The 26,896-nt window shown below is 40.1% G+C and overlaps 1 protein-coding gene across 2 annotated transcripts in view; it reads right to left on the bottom strand.

Moving 5' to 3' along the window:
- The window catches only part of SLC17A5 (solute carrier family 17 member 5), a 50,354-nt gene that overhangs the window by 5,743 nt on the left and 17,715 nt on the right, over positions 1–26,896 (bottom strand). For both annotated transcript variants that reach the window (XM_059941793.1, XM_059941794.1), the window contains exons 4-9: positions 25,922–26,009; positions 23,857–23,943; positions 22,092–22,210; positions 20,838–20,996; positions 14,990–15,122; positions 12,975–13,122 (exon numbers count right to left, since the gene is read on the bottom strand). In XM_059941793.1, coding sequence (XP_059797776.1) covers positions 12,975–13,122; positions 14,990–15,122; positions 20,838–20,996; positions 22,092–22,210; positions 23,857–23,943; positions 25,922–26,009 — 734 coding nt within the window. The remainder of the gene's footprint in view (positions 1–12,974; positions 13,123–14,989; positions 15,123–20,837; positions 20,997–22,091; positions 22,211–23,856; positions 23,944–25,921; positions 26,010–26,896) is intronic.

The following is a 26,896-nucleotide window of genomic DNA, read 5'->3' as shown; positions in this document are numbered from 1 at the left end:
ACTCCATGGTCTCTCTGAAAACTCATGTTTTACTCCCCTTTATTATTTCCAGCAGCCAGTGCAACATCTATGCTCGTTCAATACGTGCTGACCACGGAAATGCGTGTGACCCGCAGCTGTTCAGGCCCACGCGTGGTCCTGTGAGGCTGCTCTGCACGGACTGCTGGAGCTTGTCCCACGGAGACCAGCACCCCTTCGGTGCTTTGGCTCCAAAGGGTCGTACAGTATGCAACATTTCGGATTACATGCTAGGGTTGCTGAACATTATTTTAACTTGTTGTTTATGTATCGACAGCTGTGTGTGTCAACTGAAGAACCTGGGATTTTGTCCTGCAGATGGCCCTACGTTCTGGAGTTTGTAGACTGAGGCATCATTTGACACAGAGTTATGTCCCCTGTATTTCCTGCACACTGGTAGTATCTAGACTCGAGATCCTAAAGGGTTCATTAGATTTAGGTTTGATATTTTTAGCAAGAAAACTTAATGGTGGCGGTGGAGTTAAAAACTAGTTAAGCAGGGACTTCCCCGGTGGCGCAGTGGTTGGGAATCCGCCTGCCAATGCAGGGGACACGGGTTCGAGCCCTGGTCCGGGAAGATCCCACATGCCACAGAGTAACTAAGCCCGTGTACCACACTACTGAGCCTGCGCTCTAGAGCCCGCGAGCCACAACTACTGAAGCCTGTGCGCCTAGAGCCCGTTTTCCACAACAAGAGAAGCTACTGCAATGAGAAGCCCACGCACCGCAATGAAGAGTAGCCCCCGCTCGCCACAACTAGAGAAAGCCCGCATGCAGCAATGGGGACCCAAGGCAGCCAAAAATAAATAAATAAATTTATTAAAAAAAAAAATTAGTTAAGCAAGTAAATGGCATTTATTAACTTATTTTTCATAAAAGTCACCTAGGTATATTCAAAGTCCAATTAGAGCTTTTAATTGTTTAATGAGATAATCAGTATTATAAAATTGTGGTCAAAATTAAAGAAACTTGATGTTTATTAGACCATATAGTCTTATTGTGGGATAATACTGTTTCTATTAGGGTTTAGGATCCTCAATACCTTGGTTGCAGACTACTTATCTGAAATTCCTCTCCCCATTTTAGACATGGAAAAGTGCCTGCAATGGATTGAATTGTGTCCTCCCCCAATCTATACCTCCAATGTGACTGTATTTGGAGATAAGGCTTTTAGGCGTTAATTAAGGTTAAATGAGGTCATAAAGGTAGGGTCCCAACCTAATAGGATTGGTGGCCTGACAAGAAGAGGAAGAAAGAGAGATCGCGCTCTCTGTCTCTGTGAGCATATATGGAGGAAAGGCCACGCGTGAGGACGCAGTGAAAAGGTGACCGTCTGCAAACCAGGAAGAGAGCCCTCACCAGAACCTAACCCTGCTGGCACCCTGACCACGGACTTCCAGCCTCCAGAACTGTGAGAAAATCAATCTCTGTTTTTTAAGCTACTCAGCCACATGGTATTTTGTATGGCATGCTGAGTTGATTGACACAGTGCCTAAATAAAACATCCTGCTGAACCTAATTCAGTTATCTAGAAACGTCACAAATTTTTATGTTGAAAACTCGTGTATACAGGGCACAATAACAAAACCACGTGGCACAGATCTTTTCGGCTTATGCCCTTTAGGGAGTGGATCTTAAATTAACCAAGCTTGGCAGAACCTGTCCTTTTTTTTTTTTTTTTAAAACCATTAACACCTTGGCAGTAGGAGGAACCGACTGCAATGTTGCCAGGCCTCGTCAGTGACAGATATTAAGTGCAGATGAATGCTGTGAAATTCTAAATGTCAGCACCAAGAAGCTCATTCAAGTATTTATATTACACTTGGCCAGGAAAGGCCATGAAAGATTGATGAGAGCCTGGAAAAAAGAACATGTTGTATGGACTCAGTCTGGATTCTGTGCTATTGGAGTCCTAGAATTCTGTGGGATTAACGGTTAAAAATCTATCCCAATCCCTTGAATCTGGGCAACAAAATTATCCATAGAAAATATCTATTTTAGTCTACAGAAGAAAAGACTTAGAAAATACCATGTAGACATATATTTATATGCTAATAGGAATACTGACTGCCTATTGAAAAACCTTATGTCAGGCAGGGCTCTAAGTATTTGATATATCTTATCCCACTTTAATAGTAAAATGAACCCCAAGAGGTAGGGATTATTATCTTCATTCTATGGATAAGAAAGAAAGACTATAAAATGTTACCCAATTTGCCTGATTCCAAATCCGTACTTAATATTGGGATGTTATATCTATAATGCTGGGGCTTGTGGTGAAAAACTAAGCAAGAGAAAACTGATCTTTCCTACAGATTGAATTCAGTGGTGACTATGTTTTCAATAAGGCAGCATTATAGATATATAAAATGTCCATCAACAGAGGAATGGATAAAGAAGATGTGGTATATATACACAATGAAATGTTAATCAGCCATGAAATAGAATGAAATAAAGCAATTTGCAGCAACATGGATGGACCTAGAGATTGTCATACTGAGTGAAGTAAGTCAGACACAGAAAGACAAATATCATATATCGCTTATATGTGGAATCTAAAAAAAATGGTACAAATGAACTATTTACAATACAGAAATAGAGTCACAGATGTAGAAAACAAACTTATGGTTACCAGGGGGTAAGGGGGAAGGAGGGATAAATTGGGAGATTGGGATTGACATAATACACACTACTATATATAAATAGATAACTAATAAGAACCTGATGTATAGCCAGGGAACTCTACTCAATACTCAGTAATGGCCTATATGGGAAAAGAATCTAAAACAGAGTGGATAGGGACTTCCCTGGTGGCACAGTGGTTAAGACTCTGTGCTCCCAATGCAGGGGGCCTGGGTTCGATCCCTGGTCAGGGAACCAGAGCCCACATGCGTGCCACAACTAAGAGCTCACATGCCACAACTAAGGAGCCCACCTGCCGCAACTAAGGAGCCTGCCTGCTGCAACTAAGACCTGGTGCAACCAAATAAATAAATAAATATAAAAAAAAATAAAAAAGAGTGGATATATGTATATGTATAACTGATTCACATGAAACTAACACAACATTGTAAATCAACTATATTCCAATTTAAAAAAAAAAACAAAACTATAGTCTCCTTGAGGATAGAATCTGGGTCTGCCTAGGACACATACCACTTTGGACAGTTGATGCTCAGTAAATATCTGTTGAATAGATTTTAAAAAATGATGTTTTATTTTCCCGCAATTTATCTACTATTCTCAGAGTAAGGGAGGAAAAGGATGAACCAAACCAAATTGTTGATTATGAAGATACTCCTCAAATGTGCAAGAAATACATCCCTCACCCCACTGTCTCGCTTGGATGCAGCCAATTCTCATCACGGTTTCCAACCAATTATAATTATAATGCACGAAGGAGAGCCAATGGTTCAAACCATTTTAAAAGTAAATACCAGTTACTGTTGCCATCCACCCATCCACTCATTCATTTAACAAACAGTTCTTAGGTATGTCATTTGTGTCAACCACTATGGAAGACTGGTGTCCAACAATGAATTAAACACAGTTCTTGTTCTCAAGGAGCTCACAGTTTACTTAATGAGAAAGACTATGGGCCAATAATGTAATAAAACCTAGTAGCCTGAATAATCAAACTATGTTAGAGACTCATGCCGGGTTTTATAGAAGCATAGAGGCGGGGCCTTCATCAACCCTCTGTGTGGGCGGGGGACATTTGAGGGGACCAGGGAAGGGACGCCTCAGGAAAAGCTTCTTAGAGGAAGTAGTGCCCGAGTTTGGCTGTAAGAGATGCGTGGGGGCAGAGGAAGTACAGGGAGGGGATGAAAACGTGTGAAGTCTCGGCAGTTGTCAAAGTAATAGGACAAGGGCCCACGCGGCACGTCCAGACGTGGAAACTGCTGGGCTTGCCAAATTTCCACTCATTTTCAGCCATTTAGCTTGAGATTTGAACTCTAATGAGGCCTAGGAACTGTAGCCTGTTAGTATCTTCCCAAACTTTCTTTCACTGTATTACTTTCTGTTCTAAGCTTAAAGGCAACCACGTGCCCACTGCATTCCTGAAATATGCCTTTGATGTTCCGAAGCTCTACTGTTTTCTGTGATCGCTCATTGGTTTTTGGCTTATTTTTCTAAAACAAAGTGTGCGCTTGAAACATTTATAATGAATACTATATTAAGATGTGATATTGGTAGAATGTCTTTGTTTCATAAAGGTTTTCTTCTATATGATTTAATATGTGTGAGAAAATTCGAGGTTATAAAAGCCAGATGATTTGCAGTGAGACTGATGTGAAGTCATGTGTCACAGCTAGTGTAACCTCTTAAGTCAAATAAAAATTAGATCCTTTATTTCAGCCATACAAGGTTTATTTTGTGGTTTAAATGGAATAACTATGTTATTCTTATATTATTTTGAATTCCAAGTATTATTTTATTTCTAGTCTGTTTTACTGATTTGTACTTAAACAAACAAACTGTTTAGCTTCATACCATATCTAGGTAAATTTTTTTTTTTTTTTTTTTTTGACTTACAGGATTCATAAAATGTCAGGGCTGGACCAGGGCCTTTAAGACCGAGAGTTCAACCACCCAGCTGATGCCTGAAGCCCAGTTCCAGGATACTGCCTGCAGGCTGTCCAGTAAATGCTTCAGGACGACACCATATCACCCTCCAAGCCAGCAGAAGCTTACCCAGGTGCAAGCAGGGTTTCACGTTTATGTCTTCAACATCTGCTACGGTACTTGGCACAGTGCTTGCTTAATGACTAGGTCCATTAATCAGCATGCTATGACACTGAAGTTCAGTGATTACAAATCCACCTAATTGTACATCCAGTTCATGTCTCTCCATCCTGTCTAAAAGGACATCATGGGAGACCTTGTTGAAATCCTGATATACCAAATATATTGTGTAGACACGGTCGAAAATGATGCTGAGAAATTTGCTATTTTGGGGCTTAGTGACCCAATGGTGTGGCTCCTTAGTGATCAGTATTTTCTTTTCCAAGAGCTCACCAATCATCCCTTTAGTATTTTGCTTGGATTGATTTGTGACCCTGATCATGGTACCTGGCTCAAAGTTTGCCAGAAAATAATAATGAAGTTTATCACATTGTGTGCAAATGCATTTATTGCATTATCAGCTAAGTGTTCTCTCTCTCTCTCTCTGTGCTCGATTTAATCCTCAAAACAATTTTATAAGGTAGGTACCATGGATATTTGTTTTTTCCTTCTGTAGCATGCACTTTCATCTTCTTTTGACAATAGCTCCAATTTCTATTTAATGATCCAGTTTTCCTTCACTGCCAGTTTCAGAGAGCATAGTGGGGCCCCTGCCAGATTCCAGAGCTCTGACAGACTTCAGACACCTGATCAGTCCCAGACTATTGCAGCTTCAAGAAATGGAGTGGGTAGCTTACCACCCTCCTTCTGGCTGGGTGGCTGCTCGGCCACTTTTACGTTCCTTATCGTTTCTATTTCCCGTATTTATTTACTTAGTTTTATAATAAAATCACATTAACTGAGGCAACCAAAGTACGTATCTGTTCTCGGCAATGAGTTCTTTTTCCTGAGTTTTCAAAATAACTGCTAGTGCCTCTTCAATGACCAATTCTTAAGATCTTTTAAATAAGTCATTGAGAGGCACCTTGATGTAGCAGAAAGATCCCTGGACCACAGAGCTGGGAGACCTGGATTCAAGCCTTTGGTTTGCCATTTGCTAACTGTGACTTTGCAAGTCACACAGCTCCTCTGTGCCTGAGTTTCTTCATCTTCCAAATGAGTTCTTTTCTTTGTGTTCATATCTTCACGTGTTGTGTGGACGTCACCAATGGCTCCCTCAGCATCCATTCCCATGAGGCTTAGGGGCACTGACTCCTTCACCTCTAACTTTAGGGGCGGGTGTGCTGATTGTGCGGAAGTCTAATGGCATTCCCTTGGCCATGGGGGTTGGTTCAGGGGGTGGATATGTGACTCAGTCTGGTTCCAAATGAAGCCTGTATTTCCATGATGGAAAGAGGAAAAGATTATTTTCTTTCTTGCTTGATGTGAATGAAGAAGCATGCAATCCTCATTGTTACTGGCAATCATTTCACTGTATGATTTTATAAGCAGATCCAGCCTTAGGATAAAACTGGTATGAAAGGCAGAGTAGAGAGTGGAAAAGAAACGAGTCTTGGGTAAGATCAGTGGACAGCTGGATATCAACTCCTGCTTGAAGCCGACCATCTCTGGACTTTACACTAATAGATTATGATGGTTAGCCAGCTTGAATTAGGATTTCCATTCCTTCAACTAAAAGTGTCTGAGAGGTAACACAGCCTGGGCCTCTTCTGTGCCAAAACTCCCAATTCCCAGATCCCTTTGACTCAGCTTGTTAACATCTCAAGCCTGGATCAATTCAACAGCACATTTTCAGTCCTACACTTGGGCTGCTGAACAGTGCTTAAAGAAAAAACCACCTTGTAAACTAGTGAGAGCACACGATTCCTCTCCAACTTCAGCTGACCCTCATCAATGCCCCAAATCCCTTCTAGGAGTTCTTAGTGACTATTTTTCTCAGGAGCTCTTTTGAACTTTTATCATTCTCAAGTCTTTTACTCTATTTTTCTCTTAGTCTCAGCAATGAACCTGACTCCCATGTCACAGAGAAAATCAAAAACTAACAGTGAAGATTTTTTAATCAGTTATTTACTGCCACATAATAAATTACCTCAAAAGGCAGCAGCTTCAGATAACAAATATCTGCCATCTCACAGTTTCTGTGGGTCAGGAATGTAGGAGAGGCTTAGCTGGGTGATTCTGGCTCCGAATCTCTCAGGAGGTTTCAGAGACGCTGTTGGCCGGGGCCGCGGTCATCTGAAGGTTTGCCTGGGGCTGGGGGACCAGCTTCTGATCCTACTCATGTGGCGGCTGGCTGGAGGCCTCGCCCCTCCCCACTGGGCCTTGTACTGGGTGCTGAGTGTCCTCACCATGCGGCAGCTGGCGCCCCCAGTGTGAGTCGTCTGAGAGAGAAAGAGCAAGCAGGGCGCTACGCTGCCTTCTAGGACCCGCTCAGACGCCATCACTTCTGCCGGGTTCTACTCCTTAGAAACAGGCCACTAAACCCAGCCCACACGCAAAGGGAGGGGACGTAGGCTCCACCTTTTGAAGGGAGGAGCGTTGAAGAACTTGTGGAGTTATTTTATTTATTTTTAAAGCTTTGTATATGCATTTTATCTTTTGAACCAGAATCTTTTTTTAAAAAAATTAATTTTTTAATTTTTGGCTGCGTTGGGTCTTCGTTGCTGCACGCGGGCTTCCTCTAGTTGCGGCAAGCGGGGGCTATTCTTCGTTGCGGTGCGTGGGCTTCTCATTGCGGTGGCTTCTCCTGTTGCGGAGCACGGGCTCTAGGCATGCGGGCTTCAGTAGTTGAGGCACACGGGCTCAGTAGTTGTGGCTCACGGGCTCTAGAGCGCAGGCTCAGTAGTTGTGGCGCGAGGGCTTAGTTGCTCCGTGGCATGTGGGATCTTCCTGGACCAGGGCTTGAACCCGTGTCCCCTGCATTGGCAGGCGGATTCTTAACCACTGTGCCACCAGGGAAGCCCTCTTCTCAGTTATCTTTGCATCAGGCTCTTCTTTCTCTTAGTGGATTCCCAAGGTTCTCGTCACAGTTTACTGAGTAATTTTATCCAGTCCCATGGTTTCATCTACTACTCATATGTTGACCACTCCTACATCTTTATCTCTTGTTCAGCTCTCATTCTTGAACTGAAGACTGGATAGTCTAGGCTTCCTTGACACCACATTCTTGATTTTCCTTCTATCTCCCTGGTTGCTCCTTTTTGGTCTCCTTTTCTGGTTATTTCCCTTCTTTCTGGTCTCTACATGTTTGTCAAGATCCAGTCCTGGGGATCACGTATCTTGTCATTCTACTCTCTCTCACCCGGCAATCCTTGTCTTTAAAAACTCTGAAAAAGTGGACTACTATTCCCTAATTTTCATTTCTGGTCAGACTTGATTTTCTGAGTTCCAGATCCAAATGTCAAACTGCCTACAACTACTATTTTCTAAACGTTTTTCACAAATATCTAAAATTGAAGGGACTTCCCTGGTGGTCCAGTGGTTAAGACTCTGCGCTTGGGCTTCCCTGGTGGCGCAGTGGTTGAGAATCCGCCTGCCAATGCAGGGGACACGGATTCGAGCCCTGGTCTGGGAAGATCCCACATGCTGTGGAGCAACTAGGCCCGTGAGCCACAACTACTGAGCCTGCGCGTCTGGAGCCTGTGCTCCGCAACAAGAGAGGCCGCGATGGTGAGAGGCCCACGCACCGCGATGAAGAGTGGTCTCCACTTGCCGCAACTGGAGAAAGCCCCGGCACAGAAACGAACACTCAACACAGTCATAAATAAATAAATAAAAAGAACGTGAATTTCTAAAAAAAAAATTTAGAAAAAAAAAAAGACTCTGCGCTTGCAATGCAGGGGGCCCGGGTTTGATCCCCGGTCGGGGAACTAGATCCCGCATGCCTCAACTAAAGATCCCGCACGCTGCAGCGAAGATCCCACGTGCTGCAACTAAGACCCAGCGCAGCTAAATAAATAAATATTAAAAAAAAAAAAATTTAACATGTGAAATTTTTATCTTACCCCAAGACTCTTCTTCCTCCAGACATCCCAGTTTTGGTAAGTGGCACAACTATCTGCCCATGCAAAATACATGGAAATCATCATCCTTGGTATCTTCCTCACTCTTCAGGTCTAGTCTACTGTCAAGTCCCATCTATTGTGATCACAAAGATCTCAAATCTATCTACTTCTTTATACCTCCGATCCCCATTCCAGGCCATCATCACCTCCCGTATGGATTACTGCAATAGCCTCCTAACTGGCTTCCTCTACTTGTATTCGTCCACATAGAGTGACCTTAAAATACAGAGAATGCCACTTCTTATTTGCTTTGGATACAATATAAAACGCTTACTACAGGCTCCTGCTTACTCCCCAGTGGCTTTCTTCCCTGCATCTCAGCCACAAATGACCTTCTCTCACTTAAGTGAAATACACTGTTATGGACTGAAAGTTTGTGTTCTTCCAAAATTCGTATGTTGAAGCCCTAACCCTCAGTGTGACTGCATTTGGAGACAGGGTCTTTAGGAGGTGATAAAGGTTAAGTGAGATCATAAGGGTGGGACCCTAATCTGACAGGGCTGGTGCCCTTATAAGAAGAGTAAGAGACACCAGAGCTCTCTCCCTCTCTGCACACACCCGTGCACGCATACCTGAAGAAAGGCCGTGTGAGCACACAGCAAGGGGTCAGCTCTTCTGCAAACCAGGAAGACTCCTCACCAGAAACCAACTGTGTTGGCACCTTGATCTTGGAATTCTAGCCTCTAGAACTGTGGGAAAATTTCTGTTGATTAACGTACCCAGTCTATGGTATTTTGTTCTGGCAGTCCAAGCAGACTAAGACACACACCAATTTCTTCTTCCTGTCATGTAAATTCCTCTGTCAGGAATACTACTTCCTTTTTGCCTTAACTTCTTACTCATTCTTCAGGCTTTAGCTTAAATACCACTTCCTCAGAGAGACCTTCCCTTGTTCCCTGATCTGCATTATATCTCCCTATTATATGCTCTCAACTTTCTCTTCAAAAGGTTGGTTTTTATTTCTTTCATGTCCACCACCCTAGACTAAGAGCTCCACAGGCCACAGTTGTGCTGTTGTGGCTGGTACCTGGTAGGCATTTGATAATTACTTTTTGAAAGAATTAATTATCATCACAATATATTACAATTGTTTATTTTTTATTGTTTCTTTCCTGAACTAGACTAATCTCCTTGTGAGCAGGAGCTGGGTTTTATTTCCTGTAGCACCACGTGGAGGACTGAAGGTATAGCAGGTACTCTATAAATGTCTGTTGTATGCATGAGAGGACTGGACCAGACCAGGGTCTCACGCTCAAAGGTACAAGGGATCTAAAGGATCCCTTAGATCCCTGAGGATCTAAAGATGCAGATTATAGTTCAGTTAGTCTGGGGAGATGCCTGAGAATCTGCATTTTGCACATGGACCACATGTGCATAGTAAGAGACAAGAATACTCTAAATCCTTCCTAGTTCTAACTTTCTATGATTCTATAAACCACGCACTTATAGTTTATAAAAACAATGTCATTTGTTTAACTTATCTCAAGGGAAATCCTTTCCAGATTCCTTTTCTAATCAGTAGCATAAAGGAACAGTCCTTTAATTACTTCCTATTCCTTGAATCCTTTTCTCTACTTTGTAAATCTCAAGTCCAAGTCTCAAGCCCGAGCAGAGATTTGTTTAGGGCAGTGGGCTCCTCCTAGTCCCCACTGAAATGGCATCTTATGCCTTTACTCCTTCCACTTCAACGGGCTCTTTATTATTTCAGTCATGTTTGTATCCAATCTTTCGAACTTTCACTATGTTTTTTTTTTTTTTTTTTTTAAAGGGAATGCTATTTATTTATTTATTTAATTATTTTTGGCTGTGTTGGGCCTTCGTTTCTGTGCGAGGGCTTTCTCTAGTTGCGGTGAGCGGGGGCCACTCTTCATCGCGGTGCGCGGGCCTCTCACTATCGTGGCCTCTCTTGTTGCGGAGCACAGGCTCCAGACGCGCAGGCTCAGTAGTTGTGGCACACGGGCCTAGTTGCTCCGCGGCATGTGGGATCTTCCCAGACCAGGGCCCGAACCCGTGTCCCCTGCATTGGCAGGCAGACTCTCAACCACTGCGCCACCAGGGAAGCCCTGAACTTTCACTATGTTTAACAAAGTTTTCTTGAGATTAATTTACTCTCCAAGTAAATTAAATTAATTTACTTTTTATTTTTCAATTAATTATTATTTTTAAATTAATTAATTTACTTTTCAAGTTAATTTGCTATTCTTCTTCTCTTTCCTTATGTTAAACTCCTTCAGTTCTTCTTCTTTTTTTTTTTGGCTGAGCTGCACGGCATATGGGACCTTAGTTCCTTGACCAGGGATTGAACCCATGCCTCCTGCATTGCAAGCGCGGAGTCTTAACCACTGGACCGCCGGGGAAGTCCAAAACTCCTTCAGTTCTTAACTCACCAATATGTATACTTAACAAATATTTTCTAGCTTGTAAAGTTCACAAAATTCTTCCCTTATTTCTTATTTCTCATAAGAAAGAGCTTTAAAGAAAAGTGTTGACTGACACACAGTAAGGTCAACACACAAATAAGTTTTTTAGAAAGAATTTTGACATGGTACTGAATATGAAAGTCTATTTTCATTCTTCCATTCATGTAATTGATTGACTGAGCACTGACCATGGCCCAGCACAGGGCCAGGTGCTGGTACTGCTGGGGTTAATAAGACAGACTTGGGCCCTGAACTCTCAGAGATTATAGCCTTAGAGCTTTTGCTTAGGCTACCTTTTGTTTCAAGTGGTTTCTTGGCCCAATACACAAGTGGTGCTGGTTTTCTTTCTTTGGTTCCCCACTGTTAAGGGTATGTAGCACTGAAGCTCCTATTTGCTTAGTATGATCAGGTAAATCAACCAGTCAGCAAGCATGGACTGGGGGTGCCTCTCCTTCTGCGGAAGCTGTGATATGGATATATAGGATGTCTCAGTCTGAGGAAGCTTACATGCAAATTGGGGAGGTAAGAAAGGGAAGAGTTAACATTTAGAAATAATTACAAATTAAGGTATGGTATCCAGCATAAAATTATAAATTGAGAAAAGGAAGAGAAAAAAGCACAATGGCCTGGAAAGGCTTAATGAAGAACTGGGATGTGAACTGGAAAGGATTCAGACGGATGGAGGGGAAAAGGCAATGGACCACGGGCTGAGAATGAGCCCCCGTAGGAGGCATTATGCAGCGGCAGACGGGACTCTGCCCAGAGTTCAGCACACGAAGACTCCCATGCTATGTGGAGCTTTCCTGGACTTCTTATATAAAACGAGAGACTGGATTAGAATGATTTCAAAGGTCCACTCAAGTTCTGTGAGCGTCAGTTTGTTGGAGCTTATTTAGAAGTATTTATTGAAGGGATGGGAGACAAGGATTAACAGGAATCAGAAGATTCTGTGGTAGTCTAGGTGGGAGGAACTGGGGGTAGGGGAAAGGTGGCAGGAGACCACTGGTCTTTTCTCCAAAAATAAATTCATATTCATTATTTAAAAAAAAAAAATTAAGTGCATCAAATCCCCTGGGTTAAAATATTTACATAGTCCCCTCCTCTACGTCGTCAACTGGCACAGGCCCAAAAAGAATATTTCCAGAGAAATAGCTGTAGAAGGAATTCTGGGATTAAAAGTAAGATTTTAGGGGGAAGTTTTGGCTCTATCATTTATGAGCTGTGTGGTGTCATTCCTAGAGCAGTCAAATGCATGGAGACAGAAGGTGGTAGAATGGCAGTTGCCAGGGGCTGGGGCACGAGGGAGGGGGAATGGGAGTTAGTGTTTAATGGGTCCAGGGTTTCAGCGTGGGAAGATAAAGAAGTTCTGGAATGGATCATGGTGATGGTTGCATAATAGTGTGAATGGATGTACTTAATGCCACAGAACTAGACACTTAAAAATGGTTAGGCTTCCCTGGTGGCGCAGTGGTTGAGAATCCACCTGCTACACGGGTTCGAGCCCTGGTCTGGGAAGATCCCACATGCCGCAGAGCAAATGGGCCCGTGTGCCACAGCAACTGAGCCTGCGCGTCTGGAGCCTGTGCTCCGCAACAAGAGAGGCCGCGATAGTGAGAGGCCCTGCACCGCGATGAAGAGTGGCCCCTGCTTGCCGCAACTAGAGAAAGCCCTCGCACAGAAACTAAGTCCCAACACACCCAAAAATAAATAAATAAATTAATTAATTAAAAAAAAAAATAAGGCTTTAAAAAAAATGGTTAAAATGGCAAATTTTATGTTATATATATTTTACCACACTTAAAGAAAATAATTTAAAGTCAGAACGAATCTTTATATCAGTACTCACGAAGGAGCAATGTCCAGATGGTTGATGCTGAATCCAGAAGAGCAGAAGCCCCCCAGTGTTGTTGATATGGTTAGGAACGCAACAGCCAAAGAATAATCACAGCCTATAAATCCGGCGGCTACCAGGAATACTGCAGGTCCAATCATTCCTGGAGTTAAAAAATCATAAAAAGAAAAAAAGGAAGCCCCAGCATTAATATCTGCTTGCCCTTTAATAGAGTATAAATCTGAGATTTGATATTACTGCCATCTACTGTAGAAACAGTATACTGCCTAGAAGACTCAGTTTAAATCACAGTTTCATGAAAAAAAAATTTGCTGGAAAACATATAGGATTAATGCAACTATTGTAAAACGTAAAAAAAAAAAAAAATCTCACTATGCAATGTTATTAAATCTACGTGTGACCAAGACTCAGTTAAAAGTTCTACAATGCTTAGGAAAAGAACAAGAGAATGACTGAAAAATATGGTTCTAGAGAGAAGCAATCGTTGATACAGAATGGGATTCAAAGTTCACATAACCAAAGAAGATAAACTCAATAAGAAACTTTGCTGGATAAAGTCAGAAAAACAGTCCATCTAGGTTTTGACAACTGAAAACAATACGTGGAGTTTATTACAGGCAGTTAAGCATAAAATACAAGTAATACAGGAAGGGGCCGAACGGGTGGGCTATTGTTTTCTCTCTGTGTCAATAGCAGTGCCATCCAACAACTCTCTGTGATGATGGAAATGTTGTATTTGTGTATACTGCAACCGAGGAACTTATTTTTAAATTTCAATTACATTTAAACAGCCACATATGGCTAGTGGCTACTGTAGTAGATAGGGCAGGTCCACAGAAAGCCAAAAAAGAAAAAATCGAATTAAATCTAAAGGGATTTATTTCACTTGTAGATGTGGAAAAATTTCTCCAGAGTCGAGGTCAGTAAGCAGTGGGATTGGACAGCACATTCTAGCTGTAGGTGCTCAGAAGGTGTTTTCAGAATTACATTGAATAGGGTCCCTTTACAATGTAATTATTGAAGTACAGTCATCAGTGACTTTGAGGGTCTCTACTTACTCGAATAATTGTCCTACATAGGTTTTTGTTTTTTTTTGTTTTTTTTTTTAAATTTATTTCCTGGCCACGCCACATGGCATGTGGGATCTTAGTTCCCAGACCAGGGATCAAACCCGTGCCTCCTGCAGTGGAAGCCACTGGACTGCCAGGGAAGTCCGTGTCCTACATAGTTTTAAAATTCACTTTTCTGAAATCAGACTCTGAAACACATGATTATTTAAGGTTCCTTTGATTTACAGCTTTGATTTATAGCTCCTCATTTGATATAATGATGTTAGTATACATTTTTGATTGAAATTTAAAATAGAAAAGGGATGGAGACTTAAAAATCTTATTTTCATTGCAAACTTAGAGTTGAAAACAAAGTGATTTTTAAAATTCTGGGGAAGATGGACTTCCCTGGTGGCGCAGTGGTTGAGAATCTGCCTGCCAATGCAGGGGACACGGGTTCGAGCCCTGGTCCGGGAAGATCCCACGTGACGCGGAGCAACTAAGCCCGTGCGCCACAACTACTGAAGCCCGCGCACCTAGAGCCCGTGCTCCGCAAGAAGAGAAGCCACCGCAATGAGAAGCCCGCGCACGGCAACAGAGTAGCCCCCGCTTACTGCAACTAGAGAAAGCCCGCACGCAGCAACAAAGACCCAACACAGCCAAAAGTAAATAAATAAAATAAATAAATTAAAAAAAAAATTCTGGGGAAGATATTCAGCAAAGCATGCCATTTTTTATAGTTACAAGGGTATGGTAGAGATAATAGGATATTATAAATCTTAATCCTCAAAATGCATCATTCAAAAAGAACCATCTTGTATAGACATGCACTACATGCATTAAAATATATTGTTTTAATATGTGAACAAATGACTACTATTATCATTTTTATTTTGCCTTGCCTTGTAAACACAGTAAATAATTGTAAACCAAAACAAAACCTGATTCATTTTTACCTACCTATAAGGCTAAAAACTCTTCGAACACATAGAGTTGAAAAATTCCATTTTGCCCTTAAATTGTCGGCGGCCTGACCAGACAGGATCATACATAACCAACAGCCTAAATAAGGGACTGCAGATAAAAACCCATTCTGGAAGGAATAAGAAGATCCGGAATTAATTATGGAGGGAGGAAGAACCAAAACAACATATACACACACACATCCGCTACCATGTGAAAGCAAAGGAGATACATAGCAATCTTCTGTTAATTTTTATATAATATAGCAAATAAGTTTGATTTTTATAAGGATTATGGGATTCAGTTCAACGCAGTCCCAGAGAGCCTGTCTCAGAGGGAACCAGAGCTCCCCATAGTCTAGTATGCTCAGGGTAATCCTGAATGTTATTTTGGGACTTGGGCTGTAGCTTGTGAGAGAAGACGTCTTCCTGTTAGCCTATGGATTTTCCCCACGGGACAGTTTTCATTTATTTATTTACTTTAAAAATATTTTTTATTATAAAATAAAATTCAGATAGAGAAAAGCACGTAAGTCAAATGTACAGCTTAATGAATTATTCTAAAGTGAGCACCGTCTAGGTGCTGTTCGAAACTGTACTGCTCTCTTCCGGCTTCTCGCCTGAGGATCCCCAGACCTGCTCCAACCGCCTCTACTGCATGATCGAGCTGGGCATGGGCACTGATGAGGATGAAGTGACAGCGTGGGAGCCCAGGGCTGCTGTTCCTGATGAGATCCCCCACCTCGAGGGGGATGAGGCTGCCTTTCGCCTGGAAGAAGTAGATGAGGAGTTTCTACCTGCAGACTTTGTTCCCTCCGTACAGTGACCCCATGGCTCCCCCAGCGGCAGCCCCAGTGGCCCTGGCCCACCTGGTCCCTCTGCTGACGTCTACTGGTTTTATTTTTGTCCTTCTGTCTAAGGCAGGATACAAGGGCCTCAAGTCCTATCCCTTTCCACATTTGACATGGGGTTTGAATGTTGTGTATTGTGGGTTTTTTTGTTTATTTTGTTCTGAAATTTAAGTATGCAAAATCAAGATGCAGTTAAAAAAAAAAAAAGCGCCTGGGGCACTCGCACATGCTTTGAGCAGAGCACAAAGGCGGTGAGGTGATAGAGAGAGCTCTATTTTTTCCTCTCTCCTTTCACTTTACATCACCACCTAAACAAAATGAAAACACCACGAGACGTGAAGCAGAATTTATCATGGAAATGTGTTATTTGCTTTGTAGGAAATGACTCGACAGTCAGCTTTTTAGGAAATCACAAATTCTGTAAAATGAAGAAAATATACTCAGAAAAAAAAGAAAGAAATTTCTTTCTTCTGTTCATTTTTCCTTAAGCACAGACCTGAGGTGCTAAGCCTAAATGGCTCAATTCTGATAAAAACAAAAGTATTTTATAGCCTGAGAGAGATGGGTACACCTGTTAGAGATTTACAAACACAAAAAAGGTAGAAAGATATTTTATCGTTGATATTTAAATCTGGTAATAATTCTATCTAAGCATCATTAATGGTACAGACCAGCAAAATTTGTTAATATTTTGAATTTAAGTGTGCTTAAGAAAAGATTTAATTTTTTTCATCCTAGTCTGTGGTCTATTTTCAGATGTTGCATGCTTCCAGTTTTACTTCTGTGGCTGAAGATTTTTGTTTCTTTCTGGTATTAAGCTGAGTAATTTCCTCTTTAAATTTTATTCCATTTAGAATTCTGCACAGTGGGATCACATCTATCATTACCTGTGGCAGAACTCTACACATGAACTGCAGCAAATAGAGAAGAGAATTTTCTGATCTTGGCTTTGTCCTCTGGTGGGATAAGGCCGATAATTCATCAGAGTTACTGAATTTTCCCACTTAAAATTCCAATGGTAAAAACTCCCCTGACAAAATCTTCAACATTTATACATCCATGGGTATCTTCCACAGTTGTTAAGCATTCTGTTCAAGGATATGGTTCCTTGTATTCATTTATTAAAAAAAACTGATTCCAAAATGTTAATATCCAAAATAGGGTAACAGATATTGCCCCAACTCTCACTGAGCTGTAAGAAATAGGGACACTAGGAAAAAGCGAGGAAAAAAGAAAAGTGGTGATAACTAATGAAAATAAACTTATGTAACAAAGCAAGCTTAAAACAAAGGATAAAGAGCTTTAAAATTTTTAATTAACGAGATTATAATTTTAAATACAATGCTTCTCAAAGCAAGGTTTATTTTGAACAAAGGCCATTTCATGAATGTAATATGCTGATTTTTCAAGAAAAAAAATCCATTAAAAAAGAGGCTTCTATACAACAAGAGAATTATTTTCAAACTCTGTTCACATTTCTTTTAATTTTGATTCAGAAAGAAAATGCCTTTTTTGGTATGAAAATGCAAGAAAAAAATATTCTAGTTTTAAAGTTTCTCATTATAGAATTTAAAAAAAATTAATAAAAAATAAATGACGGCAATTAAGTACCTATACTAATTACCAGTCAGCTATTGATATTTCATTCTTTCTATAGTTCTCCTGGGAAAATTTCAAATAGAAGCCTCAGTGGAATGATCTTTAAATTTGCATGCAATTTGTCACTACAGTAGGAGACTACAGTCGGGCTCTGTTAACAGAGAGCTTAGGGAAAGCAAGGTTGCTTGCAACAAATCCATCCCACGCTACTGGTGAAGCCTCATTTCTGTTTAACTTCTGTCAGTACAACTGGTGGATATATTTCAGTATAATGGATCTCTTTTTTTCAAAAGTAACCAGAGGAGTTCTTCACAGCTTAGCTGTTCGGGTGAAGTTTAAGGTTCGGCCCATGTGGCCAGTGTTTTCGGTATGCCTTGGAAGTGAGGTGACGGACCGGTTCACTTCAACGCTGCTGACAGCTCTCAGTCCTTGTAACCAATGCAGTTGTGCAGTCAGCCTTGCTACCGTCACATTCACCACCCAGGCTGCTGCTTTACTTCCAGGGCTTCTGCTCTGTGGCTGAGTAACAGCCCACTGTGGAATACACCATACTTTGTCTCTCTATTCGTCAGCTGATACATATTTGGGTTGTTTCCACTTTTTCATGATTATGAATAATGCTATGAACTTCTGTGTACCTGTACATGTTTTTGTGTGCACGTATGTTTTCAGTTCTCTTGGGTATAGACCCAGGAATGGAATTTCTGGGTCATAATAATGACTTTATGTTTAACTCTTTGAGGAATTGCCAAACTGTTTTCCATAACGGCTACACCACTTCACATCCCCACCAGCAACGTATGAGGGTTCTGTTTCCTCTACATCCTCACCAACACTTGTTATTTTCTGGTTTTCTGATTCTAATAGGTGTGAGGTGGTATCTCATTATGGTTTTGTGTTCCATTTCTGTATTTTTTTTTGGCAAATCAATTTTATTTTATTTATTTATTTTTTAACATCTTTATTGGAGTATAATCTCTTTACAATGTTGTGTTAGTTTCTGCTGTATAACAAAGTGAATCAGCTATATGTATACATATATCCCCATATCTCCTCCCTCTTGCGTCTCCCTCCCTCCCTCCCTATCCCACCCCTCTAGGTGGTCACAAAGCACGGAGCTGATCTCCCTGTGCTATGCAGCTGCTTCCCACTAGCTATCTATCTTATGTTTGGTAGTGTATATATGTCCATGCCACTCTCTCACTTCATCCCAGCTTACCCTTCCCCCTCCCCGTGTCCTCAAGTCCATTCTCTACGTCTGTGTCTTTATTCCTGTCCTTCCCCTAGGTTTGTCAGAACCATTTTTCTTTTTTCGATTCCATATATATGTGTTAGCATACGGTATTTGTTTTTCTCTTTCTGACTTACTTCACTCTGTATGACAGACAATAGGTCCATCCACCTCACTACAAATAACTCAATTTCATCTCTTTTTATGGCTGAGTAATATTCCACTGCATATATGTGCTGCATCTTCTTTATCCATTCATCTGTCAATGGACACTTAGGTTGCTTCCATGTCCTGGCTATTGTAAATACTGCTGCAGTGAACACTGTGGTACATGACTCTTTTTGAATTATGGTTTTCTCAGGGTATATGCCCAGTAGTGTGATTGCTGGGTCATATGGTAGTTCCATTTTTAGTTTTTTAAGGAACCTCCATACTGTTCTCCATAGTGGCTGTATCAATTTACATTCCCACCAACAGTGCAAGAGGGTTCCCTTTTCTCCACACCCTCTCCAGCATTTATTGTTTGTAGATTTTTTGATGATGGCCATTCTGACTGGTGTGAGGTGATACCTCATTGTAGTTTTGATTTGCATTTCTCTAATTATTAGTGATGTTGAGCATCCTTTCATGTGTTTGTTGGCAATCTGTATATTTTCTTTGGAGAAATGTCTATTTAGGTCTTCTGCCCATTTTTGAATTGGGTTGCTTGTTTTTTTAAAATTAATTAATTAATTAATTATTTTTGGCTGTGTTGGGTCTTTGTTGCTGTGCGCGGGCTTTCTCTAGTTGTGGCGAGCGGGGGCTACTCTTTGTTGCAGTGCACGGGCTTCTCATTGAGGTGGCTTCTCTTATTGTGGAGCATGGGCTCTAGGCGCACGGGCCTGAGTAGTTGTGGCACGCGGTCTCAGTAGTTTTGGCTCGCGGGCTCTAGAGCGCAGGCTCAATAGCTGTGGCACACGGGCTTAGTTGTTCAGCGGCATGTGGTATCTTCCCGGACCAGGGCTCAAACCCATGTCCCCTGCATTAGCAGGCAGATTCTTAACCACTATGCCACCAGGGAAGACCCTTGCTTGTTTTTTTGATATTGAGCTGCATGAGCTACTTGTATATTTTGGAGATTAATCCTTTGTCAGTTGCTTCGTTCGCAAATATTTTCTTGCATTCTGAGGGTTGTCTTTCCGTCTTGTTTATGGTTTCCTTTGCTGTGCAAACCATGGAGTAATGATGTTGAGCATCATTACATGGGCTTATTGGTCATTTGCATATCTTTGGAGAAATGTCTATTCAAATCCTTTGCCCATTTAAAAACTTCGGTTATTTATCCTTCTATTATTGAGTTGTATAAATTCTTTATATATTTATCAAATATATGATTTGTGAATATTTCTCCCATTCAGTGGGTTTTTATTCTTGATAGTGTCCTTTGAGGAAGAAAAGTTTTTAATTTTGATGAAGCCCAATTTATCTATATTTTCCTTTGGTCATGTGTGCTTTTGGTATCATATGTAAGAAACTGTTGCCCAGCCCAAAGTCACAAAGATGTACACTTCTAAGAGTTTTATCATTTTAGCTCCTAACATTTACATCTTTGATTTATCCTTCATTTTGAAGGCAAAAACACTACCAAATTTCCTTACAAACTGTGCCTCTTTCTCTTTAGGTTTTTCTTCAATCTCTTTAAAGAAAAAATCCGTCAACATAGAGATAATAGGAATTGCCTCAGTTTGATGAGTTCAGAAGGAACTGGCAGTTTTAGTGGGGGGTCTGTCTTACACAGCTTTGCAACTATAGCTCTGCCAACACCTGGATAACACTGCAGAGTGATTTCTGTACAAGAACCTTGTGTCTCCCAACGCCCCTCTCGGCTCCCAGCAGAGTCGGGCTACCATCCCAAGGGAATATGGTACCACCTGCACTTATCATCTGAGATCCTGGCATGTTACTGGGGACTAGTAAGACCTTCACAGTTAAAGGGGATAACAGCCAAGATACTCTGAATCAAGAGTTAACACACATAGGGAAAGGAACAAGCAAGGCTAAAAAGAGCAGTCTCTAGAATTTAGTATATCAGAGTAAAATGGAAGATGCAAAATAACTGAGTCTCACATAGATAAAAACAAATTCTGTATACTCTCTATAAGAAGCGGATACTTATTTTTTCTTACCTCTTGAATATTGAACCTTAGGACCTCCTTCATATAAGTAGGCAATAAGGTCAATAAAGTATAAAAAGTCCAGTTGTAAGAAAAATGTGCAACTACAATAGCCCAAAGTGCTAGTGATTTCAGCATAGGTGTCCATGGCACTGACTTCTGTGAAGAGAGCTGAAAAAGAAAAAAAAAAAAAAACAAACAGGCATAATTAGGATAAGCTACAGCTATGTTCATGCCATGTTTAGATCTGTATCTGATCTGCTAAAATTCCATCTAGAATACGTTATCAACCTTGATTACTAAATCCCAGATTTTTAAACAACTCTTTTAAAATATTAAACAGCAATAGAAACTCCATGATTCAGATTTAAAGAAAAAACAGAAATGTAATCTTAGAGCTAAAATGTCAAACTAAATACTCCTTATGAATGTCAGAAGTCACCTGCAATATTAATTTCTCCACCTATAAAACAGAGGACAGTTCAATAATCAAATTCAGAGGCTGACATAAGGGCAAGGGAAAGAGATTGGAAGTCCTATTAGAATTCATATTTCATTCTCCAATCTTTATTCAATTACAATGATCTATAAGAACTGTGCAATAGAAGGTTTTTTATGTAGCCATCTGGAGTAACGGTCTTCAAAGCAGGATGTAAGCATCCCAGCAGTAGCAAGATAATCCACCATGGTGTGGAAAGACATAACAGATCTTTTATCTATACTCACTTTTATTGTAAAAAGAGAAATTAAGCTCTATTAATATTTAACAAATAGGTTGGCCCTGGAATATGTCAGACCATCACATGTTGTATGATCTCTCCAATTAAAAGGGGTTAATGGCATCCTTACGTGTTGGTCTGCCCTCGGTGTAATATTAAAGCATATTACAGTTTACATCTGCCTTTTAAAATGGATTTATGGATTTTATTAGTCAGTTTTAATTAAAACAAATCTACAAGATCAACAATGTCTTCAAAAGATTCTTAAAGAGAAAGTAAATAGAAGGTTTAAAATGACTTAGAAAAGCAATTTTTCATAGATTTAAACTAGATTTAAATAAATTTCTAGATTCTAAATTTCATAGATTTAAACTAGAAAGAATTGACATTTCTTGAACAAAACAGTACTTGTACATTTATTTAATTTGCCTGCTCTACTTTGCCTAGAGTGTGCACAACAGAAATATCTATTAAAAAAAACTGGTATCTTAATTCCGAAGAAAAAAAAGGTTCTGAAATTATTTCTAAAATGTGCCAAAGTCCTTACCTGATTTCTTAATGATGAAAGAATGTATTCCTTTTCATAGGGGGAGATTGTCTTGTGAGTTTCTGGTGTATCACTAACTAACCAGATCCATAAAATAAACCAAATGATTCCAACTACACCTTAAAATAGAAAAATAATAGGTAAGTGAAATGAGAGTGCACCAACAGCAATTTTTCTGTCTTGAAAAAATTACGTAACTATAAACTTAATGAAAAATTGGTTTCAGCTTTGTTTTCAAGTTCTTCTCATAATTCTTTAATGGGATAACTGCAATTTGTATTATTTCCTATAAATTTTTAAGAGGAAAAACTTTTAAAAAAAATTGCAGTATAACTGACATATAACATTACATTAGTTTCAAGTGTACAACATAATGATTTGATATTTATATACACTGCAAAATAATCACCACAATATATCTGGCTACCATCTATCACCATACAAAATTTTTTTTTCTTGTGATGAGAACTTTTAGGATTTATTCTCTTGGCAACTTTCAAGTATGTACCACAGGGACTTCCCTGGTGGCGCAGTGGTTAAGAATCCACCTGCCAATACAGGGGACATGGGTTTGATCCCTGGTCCAGGAAGATCCCACATGCTGTGGAGCAACTAATTCCGTGTGCCACAACTACTGAGCCTGCGCTCTAGAGCCCATGAGCCACAACTACTGAGCCCGCATGCCACAACTACTGAAACCTGCGTGCCTAGAGCCCGTGCTCCGCAACAAGAGAAGCCACCGCAAGGAGAAGCCTGTGCACCGCAATGAAGAGCAGCCCTCATTCGCCGCAACTAGAGAAAGCCCACGCACAGCAACGAAGACCCAACGCAGCCGAAAAAAAAAAAAAGTAGGTACAATATCACTGTGCTGTACATTACATCCCCATGACTTATTTATTTTATAATGGGAAGTTTGCACCTGAAGAGAACAACTTTTAACCACATGACTCTGCCTATCAGGGTCTACCAGACAAACCTTTTAAAAAATAAAAGTCTACAATCTATTATTTCCACAGGTATCTGCTTTTGTTTATTGATTTGTTTTTTTATTTTTTTTATTTTTAGAAATTCCATGTAATGTCTGAAACACTTATAATAACATATTTCCATACAAATAACCCAATGAAAGTTTAGTATTAGTTGTTTTGTTTGTTTGTTTGTTTATACTGCAGGTTCTTATTATTTGATTGCAGATATATTTCCTGCATAAATGTTTACATGGCAATCTAATTTATTAAATATGTGTATCATCCTGCTATTGAGATTGAGAAATGAAAGGCCCTGGGACTAAACAAAGAAACAAAAAAGATTAAAACTACCAAGTGAGAGCATCCTACTTTGTTTGAGAAGAAATATTTTCAAAATATACATTTTTTATAATAAACAACACAGCAATTTTTTTTTTTTTTTAAATTTTATTTATTTATTTAATTATGGCTGTGTTGGGTCTTCGTTTCTGTGCGAGGGCTTTCTCTAGCTGGAACACAGCAATTTTTATAGTAAGTATAGCATTTAAGTCCTGGATTCAACAGCAGTTTCTATTGAACAAATATTCCAAAATTAACATCAGATCATAACTCAGCTAGATCATTTTAACCACATAAACTTGAAAAACAGGTTATCAGTATGTGTTTCAGAGCTTTGTGGTTTAGGAGATGGTTACTTCAGTGAATTGGAATATACATATCTTAACCAATTATTAGACCACTATTACATTTTGGATCTGTCACATTATAATTTAGGTTACATTTTTGAATAAACTTACCAAAGAGGTAGAAGACGTAAGTCCAATTCATATAGAAGCAAATTATTCCAGAAAGAGGAAGAGAAACTACTGTCCCAAGCTGTGCTCCTAGAATAACAACAAAGACTTTGTAAACTTTGGAGAAAAATGAACAAAGAGGGGACACAGGTCTACAGCCTAAAGAAGATGGACGACAGACAATAGGGAAAAGAAAGAGTGATTCAAATCCTATAGGAGTTGAGTTAGTCACATGTAAATATAAACAACCCATTCTCTTAAGGGATCATTTACTAGAAAACCCACAATATGTAAAATGTATACATTAATATGTAGTTATATTAGTTACAATTATGTACTGATGAATTAGATGAATTCATCTACTGATGAATTAGAAGGCATCAGTCGATAGAAGACCTATTATAATATGAGCCAGTAAATGCCACATTACTAGTAAATGTGTTAGAAAGCCAAGTGTTTGGGGAAAGGCTCAAAGATGGTCTCTAAACATAACCTACTGCAGCACACCTGGTGAAAAAAGAACGAAGCTTTTGGTAATCTAATTTGCCCCAAATATATTACACACAATTGTTTCGGATAAATAAGTGATAAAATTCATTTTAACCACCAAACAGAAGACATCTTAGTAGGTACAGTGGGAGCTAAAATAATCAGACATTGTTTCTGGTCTCAAATTTTAGTCTTATATAGGAAGTAAATATAAACAAATAATTATTACATGTTAGAAAGTGTTGAGTGTCACAGAGCAATATGGAAGTTCAGATGTAGGACAGATTACCTCTGACCTCTAGAGATCAGGAAAAGATGTAAGAAGCAGCAGTGGGACTTTGAAAAGACGGGCAAGATCTGGTCCCATAAGAAAGAAGATATAGAGGCAGGTGTAACAGGGTGAGCAAATGAATGAAAGTAGGAAAGCAGAAAGTGGGTTTGGGAACTTCGATTGGGTAAAGGAAAGGAATAGAAGGCTAGAAAACCGGGTTGAATAGTTGCTGAATATCTGTTCCATGCCAGGCACTATGTGTCAAGGGCTAGGCTGGCTAAAATGAAGTGGTGAAGACCATAAAGAATCTTGACCCCTAGTTTGAGCTTAGACTATTCAACAGGCAAAGGGGAACCACTGATACTGCCTGTTCTTGAACTTCTCATCAGATTTCTCACATCGATCTCCACATAGCTGTAAGAATCTTCGTAAAATGTACATGGGATCATGTCTCTCTCTCGATTAAAAACTTCTGATGTCTCCCCATTGTATTTTGGAAAAAAAATTCTACATTCCTCCCTGTGGCCTGTAAGCCCTGATGTAAGCTGGCTCTTGTCTATTTCTCTAACCCCATCTTATGCCATTAGCCCCTTTATTCAGTGTGTTCTAGACACCTACAGTGGTTTCTCATTGTTTTGAACCCTTATGTTACTTCCTGCCTGACAGCCCTTGTACGTGCTGTTCTGACTGGCTGGAATGTTTTCCTTTTTGCTCCTCGCATGACTGGTTCATTCCCATCCTTCAGATTTTAGCTTAAAAGCTACCGCAGAGAGGTCTCTCTCAATAACTGTATTTAAAAGCAGTCAGGTCAAAAAGTTTTCGTTCAGTGTGTGAGCTGGAAAAATTATAATTCACATATAAAGCTCATGCTATCTTACCTATAGGTCAAAATGATAGCAAATAAATGCATAGAAAACAAGGTGTCTGAAGGGAGGGGTTGAAAGTCATGACCAGCTTATCAGATGATCAAATCAAATCACAATTTAAGGACAAAAGTGTTCAATTTTCCAGCTTTTTTTTTTTTTTTTTTGGCTTTGTTTTTGTTAAAGCATTCTCTATATCAACATCTGAAAAGGCAACATGTTTTGAAATAAACGATGGCAGATGGAGAAAATGACAGTAGTCAGTGAAGCCACATTGTTATACGCTGGTGAGCCAAAGAAGAACATTAATAATAAATTTATACCCCTGCAACTTAAGTTTTCCCCGAAGAAAGCACCTGACATTGCCTGATTCTGCTGTGTGCCCTTCCCCCAAGGCTGATATACAGATAACAAATTGTAGCGAAAGCCTTGACAGCTATCTCACCTGCATATGAAATGCTGAGAAGCTTGCTTCTTTCAAGAGGAGGAGCCCAGGAAGACCACATGGCATGCATGGCTGGAAATGTGACACCCTGGGAAGGGAAAAAGGTATTTCTGACGAAATACAAGGTAGTTCTGTTAACGTTTTAAATTCAGCTGAGTATTTTGTTGCAAGAGAAGTTTCCGGATAAGACTCAAACTAGAATCAGGTTTCACGGGGTGAGATGTCTTTACAGTGCTGAGTGCAAATACCTCATCATGAAGTACTTTCAAAACCTGAACAAAGATTTGTGGATTCTGTCAACTGATTTGAGGACTGCAAGGCAAGGGTTACAAAAAATGTAGAAGAATGTACTGAGGGCTTCCCTGGTGGCGCAGTGGTTGAGAGTCTGCCTGCCGATGCAGGGGACACGGGTTCGAGCCCTGGTCTGGGACGATCCCACATGCCGCGGAGCGGCTGGGCCCGTGAGCCACAACTACTGAGCCTGAGCGTCTGGAGCCTCTGCTCCGCAACAGGAGAGGCCGCGATAGTGAGAGGCCGCGATAGTGAGAGGCCCGCGCACCGCGATGAAGAGTGGCCGCCGCTCGCCGCAACTGGAGAAAGCCCTCGCACAGAAACGAAGACCCAACACAGCCAAATATAAACATAATAAATAAATAATAAATAAAAATTTAAAAAAAAAAAAAAAAAAAAAAGAATGTACTGAATGAGGATATAAAGGTAGCCTTCCACGGTGAATTTTACTCATTTACTTTATTTATGGCCTGAATGCAATGGGAATGTTACCAATACATAACTTTTAAAAATACTGAGCTAATACTGTGGGATACTAGAAGAAAATTCAGATTCACCTTACTCAACAGGAAAAATGGTCCTACTAAAAAATGGTACTACCAAAAAATGCTCAATTAGAGTGTTTACCGGTATTTTTTTCTTTTCTGGTGATAATTAGCTTAGTAAATGCCAATTAGGGGAGGG

The sequence above is a fragment of the Balaenoptera ricei genome, chromosome 12, assembly GCF_028023285.1.
Source record: "Balaenoptera ricei isolate mBalRic1 chromosome 12, mBalRic1.hap2, whole genome shotgun sequence".
Classification (NCBI taxonomy): Eukaryota; Metazoa; Chordata; class Mammalia; order Artiodactyla; family Balaenopteridae; genus Balaenoptera; species Balaenoptera ricei.
Note: the sequence above shows the minus strand (reverse complement) of the source record. Positions and strands in the feature narration are given on the sequence as shown.